The sequence below is a fragment of the Carassius gibelio genome, chromosome B7 (assembly GCF_023724105.1).
Source record: "Carassius gibelio isolate Cgi1373 ecotype wild population from Czech Republic chromosome B7, carGib1.2-hapl.c, whole genome shotgun sequence".
Taxonomy (NCBI): Eukaryota; Metazoa; Chordata; class Actinopteri; order Cypriniformes; family Cyprinidae; genus Carassius; species Carassius gibelio.
In genome coordinates this window covers 36,629,789-36,649,665 of record NC_068402.1, presented here as the reverse complement: position 1 = coordinate 36,649,665, position 19,877 = coordinate 36,629,789, and the positions used below count along the sequence as shown (strand labels likewise).

Sequence of the window (19,877 nt, the reverse complement as noted above, 5' to 3'; positions counted from 1 at the left end):
ACCCTTCCCTATGCAATGTTATAAAGCTCTTCCGAAGCTTCTTGTACTGTATCATCACAGCAAATCGAAGATGGTCCATGGTCTCTGGCTCAAAGATGATTTAATATGTCACTAGCACATATGAATAAGGCCACCTGTACTGTAAAGGGACAGAGAGAGTGAAGGAGCGAGACTTGGCATGAATAATGGAGTTTCTTAGAGGTGGGCATCTCTAGGGAGGGGAAGATGGCTGCATGCTGTGCACAGACATGTATCTTTCCGCCAAAAAGAGTAGTAGTAATGTGTCTGGACGGGCTGCTCGGCGGAAAGCAGTGCGGCTCAGCCGGCACACTCCCGATTTGACTTGATTGCAGCAACTGTTGCCTTACTCCCCTGTTGGGTTGTATTAGTCTTCCAGCTTGAGACAGCTCACTGAAGTGTCTTTAAGGATTTAATTCACACTGATTTTTTTGTGCCTTTTTTTCACCCCTCTCCATTTACCACAGAACTTTTTCCTTTTAATTTGATTTTTGGTTTGCCCAGAGCAGTGCAGAACTGTCTAATCACCAATGAAATGTGCTAAAAAAAGCCACCCTGCTGGTGTAGAGAGGTTAGAGATTTGAATAAACCCATTAGGCTAAATATTCAACATCACTTGTCCTCCACTACGTGTGCAACTGGCATGAATGATGTCTCACATTGTGCAGCTTGGTTAAAGTGATATCTAAAGTAGGGATGCACCGGCCATAAATCGGAACCGGACGGTTTTTGCTTAAAATACGCGATCGGCAATTGGCCGGTTTTTGGTCTTTTTCACGCCGATTTTTCCGGAAGTTCACTCGCGTGCACAGACTACATTGTAATCGTTCGCTGTGTCGTTTGTGTGGAAGTATTTCGAAATCTGTCCGCAGGACACAGGCAGCCGATCAGTACTGGAAATGCTGAGTTTGATGTCTGAGGCACAGATAGCAGGAAGCGATCAGCCGTTGGTGTACTGGCGCACAAATAAGAGTCTTTCCTGCGCACTGAAGCTGCCGGAGCGTATACTGTACCGGTCCGCGCCCTGAACAGGATTAGACAGTGAAGAGATGTTCAGCTCAACTTCTCACGTGTTGGATGAGAAACGAAACGGACTAAACTGTGACAACAGAAAGTTTTTTTTTTTTTGCATACACGTTTGAAAAGCCAGAAATAAACGTCAATTCTGCATTAGGATGATTATTTTTATTTTACCTTAAAATTACATAGACTTAAATTGATTTAAAAATCACCTGCTGTAGCACACGAATTACTTGAGACAAAAGTTATTTATTTTTAATTGGCTCAAGCAAAAAAAATATAGATGTGGATCATTACCCTATTTTATTTTTATTTTTTTTATTGGATGAATGAAACACTTTGCATCTTTATTTATTCGCACCAACATTATTTGATTTTAACATTTTGGGAAATGTATTTATATAGCATACTTTTATTTAGTCTCACTGGTAAAGACCTTTTTTAATTTAAAACCAAATGTAAAAACTAAAATACTGAATGCTGATCAAGAAACATCATATTGAATGTGTGTTGATTGTGGTGTTTGGATTGTAGAACTATGCAGTTATTGCCTTTAATTTCACATAACAGTTAATCTTTTAGTTAAGGCCAGTTCTCTGTAGTTTCAACCCAATTCAAAAACAGAAGCTAAATGCTGATGTCTGTAGCATCTATGTTTGTATTGAATTGTAGGCTACTTATTGTGCAGTTACTGCTGTTAATTTCAGATGGTTACAGTTATTGTTTTCAAAAGCCAAAAGCAAGTTTGGCCTATTAAATACCAAATATCTTGTTTATGCACACTTTCCTTCTTTCTTGTTTGTTGCTTAAAAAAAAAAAAAAAAAAAAAAGGGTATCGGAATCGGCCATGAAAAATCATGATCGGTGCATCCCTAATCTAAAGTGTAATCTTAAGACATTTTTTTAAATTTGACAAAAATGGACTAAGCTAAAGGCCAAAGTATACTTTGGTTTTTACTTGTACACGAGGTTCAGCGTACAGTGTGCATGATGCAAATTTTGGACCAGAATAGTATGTGCAACCAGAGCTGGGTACATTACTTACAAATTGTAATCAATTACTTTTTACACATTACATGATACACTGTAGTTTAGTAACATGATCTAGGTTACTAATTTTGGGTAATGTACTGTGACTGCTTTTTTTATTTACTTTCAGATTGCGTTTTATCTAACGTGTTTTAAACTTACTATTGAGTGTAAGACAGACAGGCGAAGACAAAGAAAATATAGGCTATTCTCTTTTTTAATCCTTAAATGCATTAAACATTACATTAAACCAGAGGTTCTTAAACTGGGTTTAATACAAGAACTGCAATGGGTTTGTGAATTGATAGTTCATTATTTATCAAACACTAAAGTATAAATATTTAATTAGTTTACCTGCATGTTAATGTGACAGTTCAGTGATGTATCAATATGTGAACATGCAAATGTATGGTTAAATTATTGAAAAATGAAGAATTGAGGATGGGGTGTTTTGTTTGTTTTTAAGGTGCTTTTTTTGTGTGTGATACAAGCTGTCTGGTCAATTTGATCTTTTGATCGTATTGTCTTTGCTCTTGTAGGTTGTGGTTTCTACAAACATTGCTGAGACGTCTCTGACCATCGATGGCGTGGTGTTTGTAATTGATCCTGGCTTTGCCAAGCAAAAGGTTAGTCCTCTCCTCTGCCTCACTTGTCTAATCTCGCCCCATCATCTGTTTCTCTTGCCTCTGAAATCCCCAGATAAACCCAGTGGCGGGGCTCTGACAGCGACTGGAGATGGAAAAGCTAGTTATTTATTCTGCTGACATTTCCCTAGCCCAGCTGCTGCTGTCATACATGTAGTCCAGTCAGAGATGAAGGATGGCTTCTCTTTGGCATATTGCTGTGGTGCAATGGTGTGCATTTATTATTTACACAGCTCTTTCCTTTTCGTCGCACAGGTGTATAACCCTCGCATTCGAGTTGAGTCGCTGCTCGTAACAGCTATTAGTAAGGCTTCGGCCCAGCAGAGAGCCGGCCGTGCTGGACGTACGCGCCCAGGAAAGTGCTTCCGACTCTACACTGAGAAGGCCTACAAGACTGAGATGCAGGTTTGTGAAACCAATGCATGCATTCTGATTTTATTATACGCCAGTGAAATTGGTTGGATCGTGTTTTGGTCGATCAGCAGGTGACCCTGGTTCCTTCAAGTCTTTTGGTCACTCCTAGCCTCCTTTTTGTATATAGAACAAGGCAAATTTCCATCTAAATTTTTCTTTTTCTTTCTGTGTCCTCCCTTCTGTCAGGACAACACATACCCTGAGATACTCAGGTCAAATTTGGGCTCTGTGGTGCTACAGCTCAAGAAGCTTGGTATAGATGATCTAGTGCACTTTGACTTCATGGACCCACCAGGTATGAGTTTTACAAATACTTTTATCAATATCTATATCTGCAGTAGACTTCAGCAGAAGATTTTGCTAAATCAACAGAATACAGGGAGAAAAAGCTGTTAGTTTACACAACATTAAAATGACCATAGTTTAAAACCTGTAGTATTAAGTACATATTAAAAACACAAAACAGCACTTTCTTGTCTGTGAAAGTTTATCCTATTTCTTTGGGAATTAAAATTTCGGTGTGTATTTCTTTTCTTTTTTTTTGGTTCCAGCAATTTACTCAGAAATCAATAGCAACCATACAGCAACATGTTAAAAGTGTTGAGAACACCATAGCAACACTGTTAAAAGCTCTTATAAAAAGCTGCATTCCAATTGGCATACTAGCCATTCTAATTGGTATTTGAAAATAGAATCGGTGTGTTCCAAATCAAGGTCAGGTGAAATGAATGTGTAAACCTGGATGTTTTAGTTTTTCCAGTAAAAATTCAGATCCTTGCACACTCTGCTAATATTGGCAACCGATTTGATGTGGATTCGATTAGAACTACAAATACAAATAAACATGACTGGCGGTTCAGTAAAGAAGTTTATAAAAATATGTTTGGTCATTAACTTTTAAAATGGGTCATTATGTAAACCCAGTGTTCTCGGTATGAAAGACACGTGACTAGCAGATCAGCATGCCTCTACATTTCTCTCCAATACAGTAGGAAACTAAAAAACTAAATGTTGAAGATGTTAACCGTGACAAGATGATTGACAGGGCGGTTTAACTGGGGATGGAATGCACGTAACTAAGCAACAGAGCATTCCAGTAAAGCAGCTGTGATGAAGTCATATGGCCCAAATCTTGCCTAATCTTCTCACGCATACATATATTTCTGTAAAACACACGCATACTTATATTTCAGTAAAAATGGTTAGATGTTCTGAGTGTTTAAGTACATTTTTGTAAAAATGCTTGGTATTCACATTTTCTTCCGAAATGCCAAAATCTGTTTAGTTCTTTTAGTATCATGCATAGATAGTCCGGGTCATTTTGGAGTATCTGGTGCAGCTTGGGTAAAAAAGTAACTGGACACTGCCGTTCCTAAATTGACTGATATTTCTGAGTCTAGCTTTGCTTTGATCATGTAATTGCTTTTATGCAGTAGGAAAGACTGATGTGGACGTTCATTAAAAGTGCATGATGGCCAGACTTGTAACCGCTGAATGGCAACGACTGGAACTTTTTCATGTGATTGGCTCATCTTCTTTTCTGAAAGGTTCATGACCTTAAAAGAGCTTTAAAATTGGCTTAAAAATATTGGAACCTGTTTATAAGCTGTCTGCTATCTTAGGGCCGAGGTCACACTAGACTTTGAGCACGTCAAAATTGTTTGCAACAGTTGTAATATGACATCTTTTTAAAAACTTAAATTGAACACAACTAAAATGTAAATATATACAAGCTAATAATTCAGTTGCGAGGTCATGCTGTTAGGTCACGTTTCACGTAATGCGAATTTGCAGGTCAGTGTTCAATAAGTTTAAACTTTGCAATGCAGTGAAATGCTAAACTTTTCATACGGGGTTGCGTTTCCAGTATGACGTATTGCTTGCGTATGAATGGAAGTCAATGGAACAAAAAGTGCAGTGTGACCGCCTCTTAACCTATCGTTGCGTTTCAATTAAATTAATAGAACACTAGTATTTTCACCAGCTTAAAAATAGTTTGAAGTCTTATTTTTAACTTTATAAATATAGAAATAACTTAAATGCACTCAATCAGACACACAAATGAAAAAAGAAGCAGGGATTTGTATTGCTGGATGTAGACAATGGAAGCCAATTGCCTGGTGAAATTAGCCAAATTCTTAATAATACATACCTTAAGCTTTCTCTCTCATTGATTTTGCCTTCAGTTAACACCGGCACGTTCCCTGCTATAGTTCATTTCTGATGTGTTGTCCACATGAATAAATTACTTTTTCCAGCTGAGTTCACTGCATGGCACCTATACTTAATTTGTACCTCAAACATATTACTTGCTTTAGCTCGAGTAATGCAACACCCTTTCACAATAAATAGAAAAAGTATGTCTGATAAACCAGATCAATACTCATTCATAATAACAGACTGACCGCTGCTCTTTTTTTTTTTTTTTTTTATGAAGTTTTCCTGACTCCTTGATAAAGACAGCCCCAGTCTTTCATTTTATTCAGCAAACTCCTCCAAACCTTAGGCAATGCTAATTTTCAGTTAACATGCAACTGGTCATTAGAGCCAAACTCTCTAGAGCTAAAGGTCAGTAATTGAATTTGTTGGTGTGTGACCAGTGTTGATGCATTAAGTAGAGTTTCCTCCCTATAATTGAATTAGTGCGCTGCTGTTTGGAACTACTTGCATGTCAGATGAAAAATTAGCCCCCTTTGTCTTGAATTAAAAGTTAGTTGTCCAGGAGACCACGGCCACAATGTTTTTCACAGCAAGAAAATGGCTTTAATTATGTGCATTTTTGTTTTAAATAAGGTATCTAAGACAAGTATCACAATTACTTTTCCTCATGCTTTGGGTTAGATTTGAAAAACTATATACGCATAAATAATGCAATTTTATAAATGTATGAAATTTTTTTTTTTAATATTAAACTATGAAGTTATTTCAGAAGTGAAATAAACCTGAATGCATAAGGAATCCTTGGTCACATCTTTAGTTGGGAACCAAATCTCACTGTTAACAATTAACTGTGACTTTTGCCTCAAGCTCCTGCTTTATTGCTTATTAATATTTAACAAGGTTGTTGTTAAGTTTAGGTGTATGGGGTGGATTAAGGGATCTAAAATATGGTTATGCAGAATAAGGCGACATGTTCTTTCTAAGTAACAATAAACAGTCAGCCAATGTGCTAGTAATATGCATGCTAATAAGCAACTAGTTAAAAGTGAAGATTGGTCGTTAAAGTGTTACAGAATTCTTTAATTCATGAAGAAACAAAGTTTGTGACTGTGGGACTGTCCCATTACCCACACTTGCTCCTCTTAGGTGTTTGTCTCAGGTGCTGCCAAGACTGCAGGTGTGGGTTTTGGGACGGGCACACAGTCACATACTTTGTTTCTTCATGAATCAGCGATTTTGAACAAACTGATTGAATGAGTGACTCAGTGACTTACTCATTAAGACAGAGACTTTCTGTCCCTCACTGGCACTTAATATATACATATTTTTTAATGTTTCATTAATTGTTAATGGAACTGTAATTTTATTAATGTATTTAATTTTGATAATTATTTAATTTAATGTAAAACTTCACTTAAAATGACATACATTTTAATAAGGGAAGTAATTGGGCGCCAGGCCCCACACCAGGCCTAAACCAGCACAAACACTCACTAAACACACTGCTAAACTAAATATTGTCTAATTATCGTCATCAACAAAACACTTCCCCCAAAATCTTTTTTCTTCGTCTTAATATTACATGCTTTTACTCTGAATGCCCGTAAGCTCTCGTAGTATTTTCTTATTTAGATTCACCTTTCAATTTCATGTATCGTAATATATTTTCTCTGCCAGCTCCTGAAACGCTGATGCGAGCCCTGGAGCTGTTGAACTATCTGGCGGCGCTGAATGACGACGGTGACCTGACGGAGCTGGGCTCCATGATGGCTGAGTTCCCTCTCGACCCCCAGCTCGCCAAGATGGTCATCGCCAGCTGCGACTTCAACTGCTCCAATGAGATCCTCTCCATCACCGCAATGCTATCAGGTAGTATAAGGCTAGTGGAATATGAAATATTAATTCTTTGTAGCTCACTCATTATCAATTAGCAGAGAAAAAATGTTTTGTCAACATATGCATAATTTCAAGTTGCCAACCAAGTTCGTTATAATGGTTGCATAAACAAACAATCTGCTTATGCTTTTAGCTGCTTGGCTGAAGCCATTATCTAGAACGACTCTCAAAGGAAGTGCACAACCAGTCCAGTGTCTTTATGTGGCACACTGCTGGACTGCCAAATCAGAATGGAGCTTGAAGCTATTAAATGTCTGATGCAGAGGGGTGGGGGAGAGAGGGACATAGGATACGATCACTAACTAGTGCTTTAGAGGTTTAGGCTTTGTCCATCAGTCTAATCTGACCCGAGTAAATCATCAGAACGTGTCCAGTATAACCTAAACTCATAAACATTTGAGCCTCACTTATTCCTAATCACACTGAAAATGTATTTAGGTCTAAATGTAAGATTTGTTTTTGAATTGCATCTAGAATTTCAAACTAGAAACTTAATGTGATGCATATTTATCAGTCACAGTAACCAGATTTAGTATATACCTACATTTCAGCTAATTAAATATTGCTTGTTCAACAGCTAGCCAAAAAGTAACCATGCTTATGTATTTAAATTAATGTAATGGTTTGCAGGTGATTCTAAGCAATTTGATTAAACACATTTTGAAAATATTTGCATATGGTATGCTGTTATTTGAGTACAGAAATCTGTATAACTTTACATTTCTTAACCATTTTATTGATGTATGATTGGTAAATATGCATCATAGTAATTTTATTCGATGGGTAATATGGTGTGATCAAGTCACTTCTGATTGTATTAGACTTAAACTAAAATGAAAGTCACTGCAAAGTGTGTCAGTGCGGAAACCCTTCAGATGCAATGGATGTAGTATCTGCATTGACAAACTTGTTGAAATAAATGAAATGATCAATTTTTATATATACAGTATTATATAATATCCAAATTGCAGTTCTGCAAAATATGACAATTGTACAGTTAGACCATAAAGTTTCAGTTTACAGCACCTTCATAATGATATTACTCAGAGATGTTTAACTGATACATTTAAAAAGTATCACCTAATTGTATTAGTTTTTCTTTTTTGTTTTTTCTTAGTGTTAACCTTAGATGTCTCATATCTTCTTAATTATGAGTGTTGCTATTCTGTTTTCGCCATAAAGATTGCCTTGCCCCTGACATAGCATTAAAAAAAATACAGCACCTTCATAAATTGAATAATCACAAAACGCAAAAACACACTGATTCATATTGTTGATTCATTATTTTAAAGTTTAAAAATCTTATTTTCTATTAAAGGTACATAGCTATCCTGTGCAAATGGGTTTAATGTATCATTTGAATAATTAGTGCTCATAAACAGCTGTTGAGACAGTACTTTTGAAATAAAAGGAGTAGAGGCTTGGACCCGGAAACAGCATTCTTTGCACCATGACCTAACAAGCGGATAATGACTTTGAAGTTTCCTTCAACACACTAAAGTTCAGATGCATACATCCTAAATTCAGGCCTAAGTATTTTGAGGGCATGCTTTGTAAATGAACACACCTAACATCAATCGAGTGACTCCCAGAATAATATAAGACCCCAAGTGTAACTTAATTTGCACAGCCGCAGTTCCTCTCTTCCAGAAAGACAAGTCAAAAGCAGAGAGAAGCGTCTACCCCCCCCCCCCCACCCCATCCTACCGTTTGGTATAGCGTACCCTGTGCCGTGCTCTAGCCTCAGAACTAGGCCTTGTGTCCTGTCTGGGTGAACGCTTGACTCATCCCTATGGGCGGCTATGTTGGGGCCCATACCAACCTTGTTTAGTCCCACAGTGCTTTGTGCGGCCCACCGAAGCTAAGAAGGCAGCCGACGAGTCCAAAATGAGGTTCGCCCACATCGACGGTGACCACCTGACCTTGCTCAACGTCTACCACGCCTTCAAACAGAGTATGTATACATTACACACACACACACTAGCATCTTGTGATTGCCTTCACCTGTTTTTAATTAGCCTTTATTGGATTGTACTGTTTTTAATGTACCATATTTTTCGGACTGTAAGTCGCACCTGAGTATAAGTCGCATCAGTCCAAAAATACGTCATGACACATGTATAAGTCGCACTGGACTATTAGTTGCATTTATTTAGAACCAAGAACCCAAGAGAAAACATTACCGTCTACAGCCGCGAGAGGGCACTCTATGCCGTTAAGTGTAGATTACAGGAGCACTGAGCAGCATAGAGCGCCCTCTTGCAGCTGGAGATGGTAATGTTTTCTCTTGGTTAATTTCTCTCGGTTCATGTCAAATTAATTTTGATAAGTCGCACCTGACTATAATTCGCAGGACCAGCCAAACTATGAAGTGCGACTTATAGTCTGGAAAATACGGTAAGTTGTGAATAAATACCTATAACCAGGGTTCTAAATTAACTTTTTTGATGACCAGCCAATGTGGCTGGTAACTTTCTAAAGTTACCAGCCAATCAGAATTTCCACTAGCCATTTTTTTTAATTTCGGTAAAAATAACAAATGATGAGTGCCACTGAATGAATTTGATCAGTTTATTAACATTGTTGGCATGAAAATCACATAAAGTACAATGCATACAACAAAATATACACTGACTCAAATTTAAAATGATTAGTTCCCACCACGAAATTGCTTGTTTTGTTTTTTTTCTTTCGCGTAACTTACATGCGGCAATCCTGACAAAAAATTACGACATTCTTGTGATCAAACACAAGCCATTCATGACCCGTCAGCCATTTGGCATTACATTTTATTTTCTTTGTTTCTCTGTCGATATCATACGGACGAATTTCCAATCAGTGTGCACAGATTTTGTAAACCGTACCCTCGGTTTTTGAATCCGTACCCACAAATTCATAATCCATGCGCACGCTTTCACAATCCGTTCCCACGGATCTGTAAACCATACTCACGGATTCATGCAGCAAGCTCCTGTTAACATACAGTTTTATTGAATATTATTATGTGGAATAGGTTTAATAATAATCAAGGAATAATCTTATAATAGCACTTGATTATTATTGTACAATAAACCTGGCATTGTGACTAACTCTGGAGTAATTTTTTCCTCGGTTGTAAATTGTTTTGGATAAAAGATTCTTATGCATAACCTGTATAATAATATATAATAATGATAAAAATAGTTCTTTTTATAATTTTAATTTGTAGGCTAAATAAATAAGTACAAGAAAATAATTAATGAATTGCTTTATTTTTAAATAAACTTTGACAGTTTTGTAAATGCTTGTGTACAATTCTTTCTTAACATGCATGAAGACTTATTTTTGTTATTTTATTATACTAAGCTCCATCCACCCCACCTGCCGGAGTTAGATGCATGTTTCACTGTTAATGTTATTATTAAATAATGAGGCCAAAAATAACATTGCATTCAGTTAGAGAGAAAAGGAATGAAAACGTAACCGGCATATTATTTGTTTTGTTTTGCTTTTTACCCTTATTTTCTTCTTCTTTTTAGCGTTTATTTTTTTGTCCATAAAACACAGGCGGCTGTGTCTTATCCTATTGGTGATTAATGTAAAATAAACGCTCAAAGACTCATTGGATACTATGAAAAATAATGTTTAATAAACAGGGAATGGATTGCGAAAGCGTGGGCACGGTTTGTTTAACCGAGGGAAAAGTTTATGAATTCATGAGTACAGTTTATAAACTGAGGGGACGGATTGCAAAACCGTCGTCACAGATTGATTTTTTTTTTTCTCCTACAGGTGACGTGCGGGGCTGCGTAATATCCTCAATCCCCTGCCTCGTTCCTCTTTTCGCCCCCAGAAATCTGTCCCAATCACAGCCGCATTTAGTTTAATCTTAATTTTTTTCTTTAATAGCTAACTCCCTCCTCTTTCAGTCTATGATCCAAGCTCAGGGTGGCAAATTTTGTTGACAATTCAGCACACACATGTATTTGGAAAATATATTCCAACCAGTTTGGATACAGTTATGAAAATTACGAAATTTCATTAAATGACCAATTAAACACTATTCTTAAGCAGTATCAAAAGCGTATTTTAAACCATGTGGTAATTATTCTTTAACTAATAAAACTACAATAATAACTTGCATAAATAGTTTTACAGGCTCTATATTTTGATATGGAGCCATTGCAAGCTTTGCATTTTTGCTATTATTAGAAAAATGGTCTAAACTTTATGTACTTTATAATTCCAGGACATAACTAGAAATAAAGAAATCAGTTTGTTTGTTTGTTTGTTTTTTTTCTTGACCTGTATTGTCTTTGTAATAAACTTTAGCAATGTTTTTACCGATGTTTAGTGAAAATTAGCTCTTTAAATTGCTCTATACAATGCTAATTCTCTGAGGAATATGTTTCTTCCAGCTAAATAACTGCATGGGCCAATAACCGGTATGTTTTCGGTAACAATATTTTTTGCATTCTTAGTACTCAACAGTAAAGTTCATGGTTCCCATGAAGGTTGATTTGTTTGAAAGCAGAAACAGTTTTGAGGTGCTTGTGAAAGTTCTTTTAGTTTGAACATCCTGACAACATTTACTCAACGTGAGATTGGCAATATGTTTGGTCTTCCAGGAGCAGATAAGTGGAGAAGAGTTTGGGAGACCTGTTTAGAAACTCTTTTGCTTGCATGTTGCTCTTAAGCTGGTTTTAATGTATAACCTTTCTGTTTCAAGACCACGAGGCGGTGCAGTGGTGCTATGATAACTTCGTTAACTACCGCTCGCTGATGTCAGCTGATAACGTGCGGCAGCAGCTCTCACGCATCATGGACCGCTTCAACCTGCCGCGACGCAGCACAGAGTTCACCAGCCGAGACTATTACATCAACATCCGCCGCGCTCTCGTCACAGGCTTCTTCATGCAGGTGCGTTTGCCAAAAATATAAACTACTGAACAAAAAACACCCCAGTATGCTCAAGTCCTGGTTTTGCCAAGGTATTGATTCAGAGTGATCTGTAATGTGTGTGATTGTGGATCCTCCTGAATGTTACTGCACACAGAGATGTGCTTTATGGTAAATTGTGATGTCCACTGCGATATTCCTCTCTTTATCCTGTGGAAATGTCGTCAACCCAGAGGCCTAAAATATAATGTGTTGGCATATCAACAGAAAATGGATGTGGCCTTGTGGGTCACTTGAACTGATCTTGATAAATATGCACTGACTGTGGTTATACAAGTTTAGAGATTGCCTGAAGACAGTAATATAAAACCAGTTCTGGATGCTGATTGCTCAGTGTAGTGTTCCAGCTGAATTAAAATGTTCAATATATGAAGCACACCTCTTAAATTTACATAACATTTTCATGAAAATATTTATTGGAGTGTATTTTTAGAAAATTCTACTACAAAGTTTAAGTTTGTTACTTGTGGAAACCTGTTTCTGCCACTGGATAAAAATAAAGGTAATTGCAACCTTTTTATCTCACAATTTGGACTTTGAAGTTTCTTGAAATTCTGAGGGAAAAAGGCTTGTGTTATTAAGTTTTATCTTATAATTCAGTTGTTTTTTCTGTGAGAGATATACCTAAAATTGCAAGGAAGAAAAGTTAGTGATTACCTTTTATTTTTTGTTTCCATAGTTTAAACGCAATATTTTTTAGCCTTTTCTGATGTGAAAATGGTTTCAAATAAAATCCTACACCAATTTATCTAAATTAATTTACTAGAATCAGAAGGGTTGTCAAGACCGTAACACCCTTTGACCATGAATATAGTATGATAAAACAGCATAGAGTGATCATATAACTTAAGTCAATTCTTAGTCAACTGTATTTTTCTTAATCTTAAACTAAACTGCATATAGTTTTAAAGCAAAGCTTGATTTCTCTGTCTTAATTAAAAGTTACAGTGTCTGTTGGGAAAACAGGATCACTGAAGCTTGCTAATATAATGCATGGCTTTCTATCAAAGTGTGACCGTTTAAATGCACATAAGAAATCACAGTAATTTTGGTCCTGCATAGCGAAAATAAATGACGTTTTTTATCGAGTCGCTCTCCGGGAGGGGGTTCCTGAAACAAGTGACCTGACTAGTTGAATCACTCCATTAATATTGAAATATTTGTCAACATTAACCTTTACCAATGAGACAAATTTGCGCCTTAGTGTACGAATTACGGGGCGCTCTATTGCCAGTGTCTCTATTTGAGTCGGCCATTTATTGAGACCGATTACCCAGCTTAATCTCGACATCCTTACGGTGTCTGAAGAAATGGGCGCATATGCGTTTGGTTTGCTTGTGGTTGATTTATTTCTTAATTTGCGTCTCTGGTGTTATCAGGTTGCTCACCTGGAGCGCACCGGCCACTATCTCACAGTGAAGGACAACCAGGTGGTCCAGTTGCACCCTTCCACCGTACTGGACCACAAGCCCGAGTGGGTTCTCTATAACGAGTTTGTGCTGACCACCAAGAACTACATCCGCACCTGCACTGATATCAAACCCGAATGGTAAGATAAAACGTGCAAATGCTTAGAATTTGTTTGTGCATTGTTGGCAAATACTTCTGCAACAAAGAAAGCAAAAACCAAGCAAACATTCTGCGTATCTTCTCATCCTTCAGGCTGGTGAAAATCGCTCCAGGATACTACGAAATGAGCAACTTCCCTCAATGCGAGGCTAAGAGGCAACTGGAGCGCATCGTCGCTAAACTTCAAACCAAGGAGTACTCTCAATACTAAACATGCGCAACGGTGTAAGGACTGTGCGTTTTGAATTATGAGCTGTGCAATGCTTCTGAAGTTGTCACACGTTGACGTTAGGTTTTTGTCTGTTTCATTTTCTGTTTTGATTTCTCATCAAGATATAATTATTTTTTTTATAACGGTTTGCTCCCAGCTCCGCCCCGTGTTTTGGCACCTGGCGAAAGCATATTGTTTAATTGGTCACTCTAGGCTCTAAGGATTGGTTGGGAGCAAATGCTTAACAGGGATAAACACCAACTGTTTTTGCATGAGCATTCATTTGGATGTTGACATTCCTTATCGACATTAAAATCTTCCTTCTATGTTATTGAGTAGAAAAGTCCCTGTTTATTCTGTGAAGGAGCTTTCACTTCAGTAATAAAAGACCTTGATATCAATCATGCTCAAGTTCATTCTTTTTGTTGACTTTTATATAAATGGTTAACTTACGAGGAGGACCTAAATTGCACAAATGCATTCAAAGCTTAGGAGCTAGCATTTATCAAAATAAAGTTTATTAATAGTTTGGGTAGACATATATTGGATGCAAGTTCTGCTCTGCCATTATTTCTGTAAATTGCTTAATAAATTTTTGAAGTAGTACAAGAGTGGTCATCTTTGTTAGGGTTGAGATGAGGGCAGTCGTGTTAATGTGTTCATTTATGAGGTTAATTGCATATGTTTAACCGCATTAATTTTTTAATTACCCAATTTAGGATTCCAACAGTTTCCTTTTTTTTGTCTGATTTCTTAATACACATACTTAAAGGGGTCATAAGATGATGCTAAAAATAACATTATTTTGTGTATTTAGTGTAATACAATGTGTTTACATGGTTTAAGGTAATAATAATAAATAAATAAAAAAGATTATTTTCCACATACCGTACATTGTTTCTTCTCTCTTCCCCACCTTTCTGGAACACATCGATATAATAAAATCAAATAATTGAGTCTAATAAAAGTAGTAGTATTGGCCATGCAAGAAGGACACCGGAGACCAGTGAAGGAGTTACAAGCTTCAGTGGCTGAGATCGGAGAGACAACTGTCATCTAGGTGCAGCAGTCACAGCTTTATGGAAGAGTGACCGAGAGAAGCCACTTGAAAATGTCATATGACATCTCGGCTGTAGTTCGCCAGAAGGCATGAGGAAGACTCTGAAGCCAGATGGAAGAAGAGCCTCTGGTCTGATGGGACCAAAATTGAGCTTTTGGCCATCAAACTAAATGCCATGTTTGCTGTTCACCAATCTTTGTGCATCATTGCGAATGCACCATGAAACCTGACCGTGAAGGGCGATGATGAAGTTCTGCGGCAGATCCTCGAAGGATTGTAGGGTGTAGCGGATGAAATCAATGGAGCGAAACACGGGGAAATCCTGGAGGAAAACCTGATGCACTCTGAGACACCTGCGATCGCCTCAGGAGATGATTTATTTTCTGGGACTGCAATCCAAGCACAAAGCCAAAGCTACACAAGAAGTGCTTCTAAACAATGTTGAAGTCCAGGAGTGGCCAAGCTGAGATCTCAATCCAACTGATTCAGATCAGATCTCCGTGAAACCAGACTGAGCTTAAGCAGTTTGTCAAAGAGCAATGGGGAAGCATTGCAGTGACTGACAGAGACCCATCCAGACAGACTTGAAGTTTGTGAAATTCTTGGAAAGATGCATCTATGTAGAGCTGTGTGTAGTTCAGAACTGAGTTGAGAATTGCTTTTCAATTCCAAATCAGTTACTGAATTTGAACTGAGGAATGAAATGGGATGCAGATTGCAATTCAAATGTGAAAGGAAGTAGAATTTACATTCATTTAAAAGAAATTAATACATGAACCTGGAGCACAAAACCAGTCTTGAGTCGCTGGGGTATATTTGTAGCAATAGCCAAAAATACATTGTATGGGTCAAAATTGATTTTTTTTTTTATGCCAAAAATCTTTAGGATATTAAGGAAAAGTCATGTAAGATATTTTGTAAATTTGTTACTGTTATTATAACAAAATGTAATTTTTGATTAGTAATATGCATTGCTAAGAACTTAATTTGGACAAATTTTCTGTACCCTCAGATTTATCTGTATCTCGGCCAAATATTGTCTGATCCTACTAAACCATTCATCAAAGGAAAGATTATCTATTCAGATTTCAGATAAGGTTTAAATCTCAATTTAGAAAATGTTACCCTTATGACTGGTTTTGTGGTGCAGGGGTTACATATGACAATTTTGAACTAATTACAACAGCTTCCAGATGTAAAATTAATTTTCTCCATAGGGAAACTGATAATAATAATTTATAAATGATAATAATCAATTTAAGACGGATCTGTTGTCAGCCCCAAGGTTGTTTATCGATGATATCTGCCGAAGCCATCTATTAACATTTTTAAAGTAGTCCTGTTTAACAGTAAAATCTGTGATGAAATCTGCTTTACCCAGCTTGTTGTGAAACTTCTTTCCCATAGCAAGTTGGTTTTCCTCGGCTCTGAAAATACTTGTATATTTGTACGTATATATGCTTTTTTAATACATATATAATCAACTTTAAATCCATGGTTTTATATTTAAACTTTTTTTATTTTTATTTTTTTATTGTCTTACACGATGCTTAATAGGATTGCAGTTCAGTCCCTCACTAAAGACAGGAAATACAGAATCTTACTTTTTTTTGTTTTTTTTTTTGTTGCAAATTTCAAATTCTTTGCTTCAGATCGAGGTTTATAATGTTTTGATTTGCCTCGTAGCTGATTGGTTTATGGCAAATGTTTTAACAAAGGCTCTTTTGAAATCCCTTTGGGAAAAATGAAGGGCGAAAACACTTCAGGAACCAGGGTTGCCAAATGCACCCTTTGAAAATTCAGTACAACTTTTCAATGCTAATTCAAATTCAAGCTCATGAACTGAAAGCAAGCCAGCTTTTAAAACTCTGTCCTACTTGTAAAAACTTAAAGTGGGTTAAATTGCTTATTTAGTTTGTGAAATACATTTTTGTACCAGTTTTTTTTTTTCTCATTTTTTGGTTGATCAGTATTAAAAAAAACCCCGAAATGAATTATTCTGTGGGTCAGTGTTGTAAAATGATAAAACATGAAAACTTAAAAACCATGTGAAGTTCTCCAACTTTCATCCTGTAGGCTAGTTCCTGCTGAGTTTGCTGAAGCGTGAAACCATCAGAAATTGAAGAGCTGAGCTGGGCATCCTTGAAAATAGTGGCTTCCTTTAGGCCCCGGTCAGCTCGGGTCCACTGTAATGGTGCATCCGACTGCCGGTGGTCAAAGTTTCATTGTTGTTCCTTTGTCATTCCATTTTAGTAGCGCCATCATAAAACGAAAGCATCACTTGGAGCTCAAATGTTCCCAACAGATGAGAAAAAATAGCTTAATGCCTCATTTTCAGTGTCTTCTGAAAGTGCACGCGCATTTGTTTAACCATTTTTCCCGAGACGTACAGAAAGCAGTGTCTTATTAATCCACGGCAATGCCTTTCCCCTTGGCCCTGAGACTTTAAAGTTTCATTGTTGTGTTTTGCTGCACTTTCGATAAGAGGGAACACGGCACCCAGGGGGTCTTTTTGTTCTATTTCCATATTAATCCATTAGTCGTAGATGAAGACCAAATCCATTTTTCACCTATGGCATTATACAGCACGGTTATGTGTGAGGAGTGGGGATGAGCCATTGGCAAGGTGACACGTGAGCGAGATGCGCAAACTTCAAAAGCGACCTCAAGTTAGCATTTGCCCTCAATTGAAGTTTCAAAGGAATATCAGCAGAGAGGAGGGGTGCTTGTGTGGAGTAGATGAGAAGAGAGGAGGAGACCACGTGTGCCATATGCAAACGGCAGAGATTAGCATGTTTATTTTGATCTTTTCTGACTGTTGGTGGAAAAAAAAAGTGTTCAGCCCAAAGTTTTTAAATAGATGGCTTTCTACTCACGAGCACACATGTAGCCGTGAAATTGTGCCAGAGATTACCGTGGTTCGCTGAAGCCAATAGAAAACACATTAGTTTGAGCTGATCTAGAAATTATGTGCAATTGATCTCGAGGGAAAGGGGTTTTGTCATACTGAGTGTTTCCAATTGATCCTTCCCAGCATAATTACCCAGGAAAATCATTATTTTTCTAAGTAGTCGCTTGTTAGACTGGTCACTGGCATGAGCTGGAAACAAACCCTACAATTTTGGCTTTCTCTTCCCGTGTCAGTAAAGCGGTTTTGTCGTACAAGGTTTAATTTAACCCATTTTTGACCACATCATTGTATAATAGATCCAAGGTCAATTGATAAGTTTTTGCAATTAACTTTTACTGTTTTCTTGCATTGTTTGGGCTGAATTGCATTATTTGCTGCAGCATCATATTGACAGTGTTGGAAACCACTTTTGTAATAAATTATTAATCTAACAGATCTATGATGAGTACCTGAGTTATCCTTTAACCTTATAAAGCCTAATGTATCATATTTGCTAAGAAAATGTATAAAGCCTCTAAATGATTAACATGATCGAAACGTAATAAACATAAAATGTATTATAGGCAGAAATAGGGATAAATGTGCATTTACATTACAGGCTGAATTTCATTTTACTTTTTGTGCATAGAAATATCAGTAAATGTGGCAAATTGCCTTTTTTTTTTTTTTTTTTTTACCTCAAGTTTTAGCTCTGTATTCTCAATGTGAGCCATAAAACCTTGATGTATCAAATATGACACTCAAAAAAACATCTTGCAAACGTTAAAGTTTCAATAAACTGTTTAATAAAATGAAAAAAGTACAAATTTCTTCATGCTTTAAAGGGTTAATATGATACTTTAGACTGGGCTCAGATGCACTGATCATGTTTCTCAAACTTGATTGTAATCTTTCCTCTGTAAATGGGTTGTTACACCTGGAAATTATTCATATAATGGAAGTAGCTAAATCATTCATAATTTTATTGACTCTCCCTAACTCAATTTTTGTCAGCCAAAATCACTTTGACATGAAAAATTTTCTGGAAATCTAAGAAAGTTAATCTTTCAGTAATTTACCAACACAATTATATGCTTACAGTCCGATGTTAGCTTTTTATCGATGCACAAACCCACTGCAGTTCTTACATTAAGCCCAGCTCAAGAAACCTTGGTTTATTTGAATATCTATCGCATTTTATGATGTTGAAAAAATAATAATAAATGGAATGTTTTATTTCTCTTTGCTTTTTTACATCAATATGTTGTTTAATGGTAAGTTTAAAACAAGTTAGATAAAAAGTAGTCAAGGTAAATTACCTAAATTAAGTTACCTAGATTACATTACTAACAGTTTTCATCATGTAATGTGTAATCAGTAATGGATTGAAATTTGTGAGTAATCTACCCTGTTCTGTATTTATATGCAAGATACACAGTTTTATAGCAAGTTTTGAGGTCCATAAATGTTTTATAGATGAGTTTAAAGTATAGACTAAAGGAATTAAAAACTGCACACCACTGCCATCATGCATCAAATGTTTCTTTGATCAAATGAATGAGTTTGCATACTTAATTTCATATGTTATTCAGGCCTGAGAGTATTAAACATTACTTTAAATTAAAAGTTGGGAGCAATTGTAGACACATGCATTGTTTCCTGCAAACACAAACACTTTCACAAACACTTCGATGACCAAAATATCAATCAAGATGATGCACAGGGTCTACAGGAGCACCCGCAGCGCTCTGAGGATGGTTCCTACAGTTTGAATTGTTTTTTTTGTTTTTTTGAGGACAACTCCGCATTTCCCTGCCTCTCTTTCCATGTTGTCCTCCACCTGTTGTCCTGAATGAAGCAGAGACAGGTGTCTTATCTTCATCGCACAGTGTTAGCCAAGCCAATCTCGGAGGAAGATGTCGACTGGAATGTGACAAATCCATCTGTCCTGGTTTGAATTTGTATGCTAATTTGAAGTAATGACCCCTCTGGTGACAGAGCGATGGAACAATTCAATCAGGCCATCTC

The 19,877-nt window shown here is 36.8% G+C and overlaps 1 protein-coding gene across 2 annotated transcripts in view; it reads left to right on the top strand.

The window, feature by feature from the left end:
* LOC127961662 (ATP-dependent RNA helicase DHX15) overlaps window positions 1-14,300 on the top strand; it is a 33,894-nt gene extending 19,594 nt beyond the window's left edge. For both annotated transcript variants that reach the window (XM_052560877.1, XM_052560876.1), the window contains exons 7-14: window positions 2,607-2,693; window positions 2,967-3,116; window positions 3,312-3,420; window positions 6,963-7,154; window positions 9,013-9,135; window positions 11,890-12,080; window positions 13,499-13,668; window positions 13,782-14,300. In XM_052560877.1, coding sequence (XP_052416837.1) covers window positions 2,607-2,693; window positions 2,967-3,116; window positions 3,312-3,420; window positions 6,963-7,154; window positions 9,013-9,135; window positions 11,890-12,080; window positions 13,499-13,668; window positions 13,782-13,899 — 1,140 coding nt within the window. In that variant the 3' untranslated portion in view covers window positions 13,900-14,300. The remainder of the gene's footprint in view (window positions 1-2,606; window positions 2,694-2,966; window positions 3,117-3,311; window positions 3,421-6,962; window positions 7,155-9,012; window positions 9,136-11,889; window positions 12,081-13,498; window positions 13,669-13,781) is intronic.
* Window positions 14,301-19,877: the final 5,577 nt, after the last annotated feature.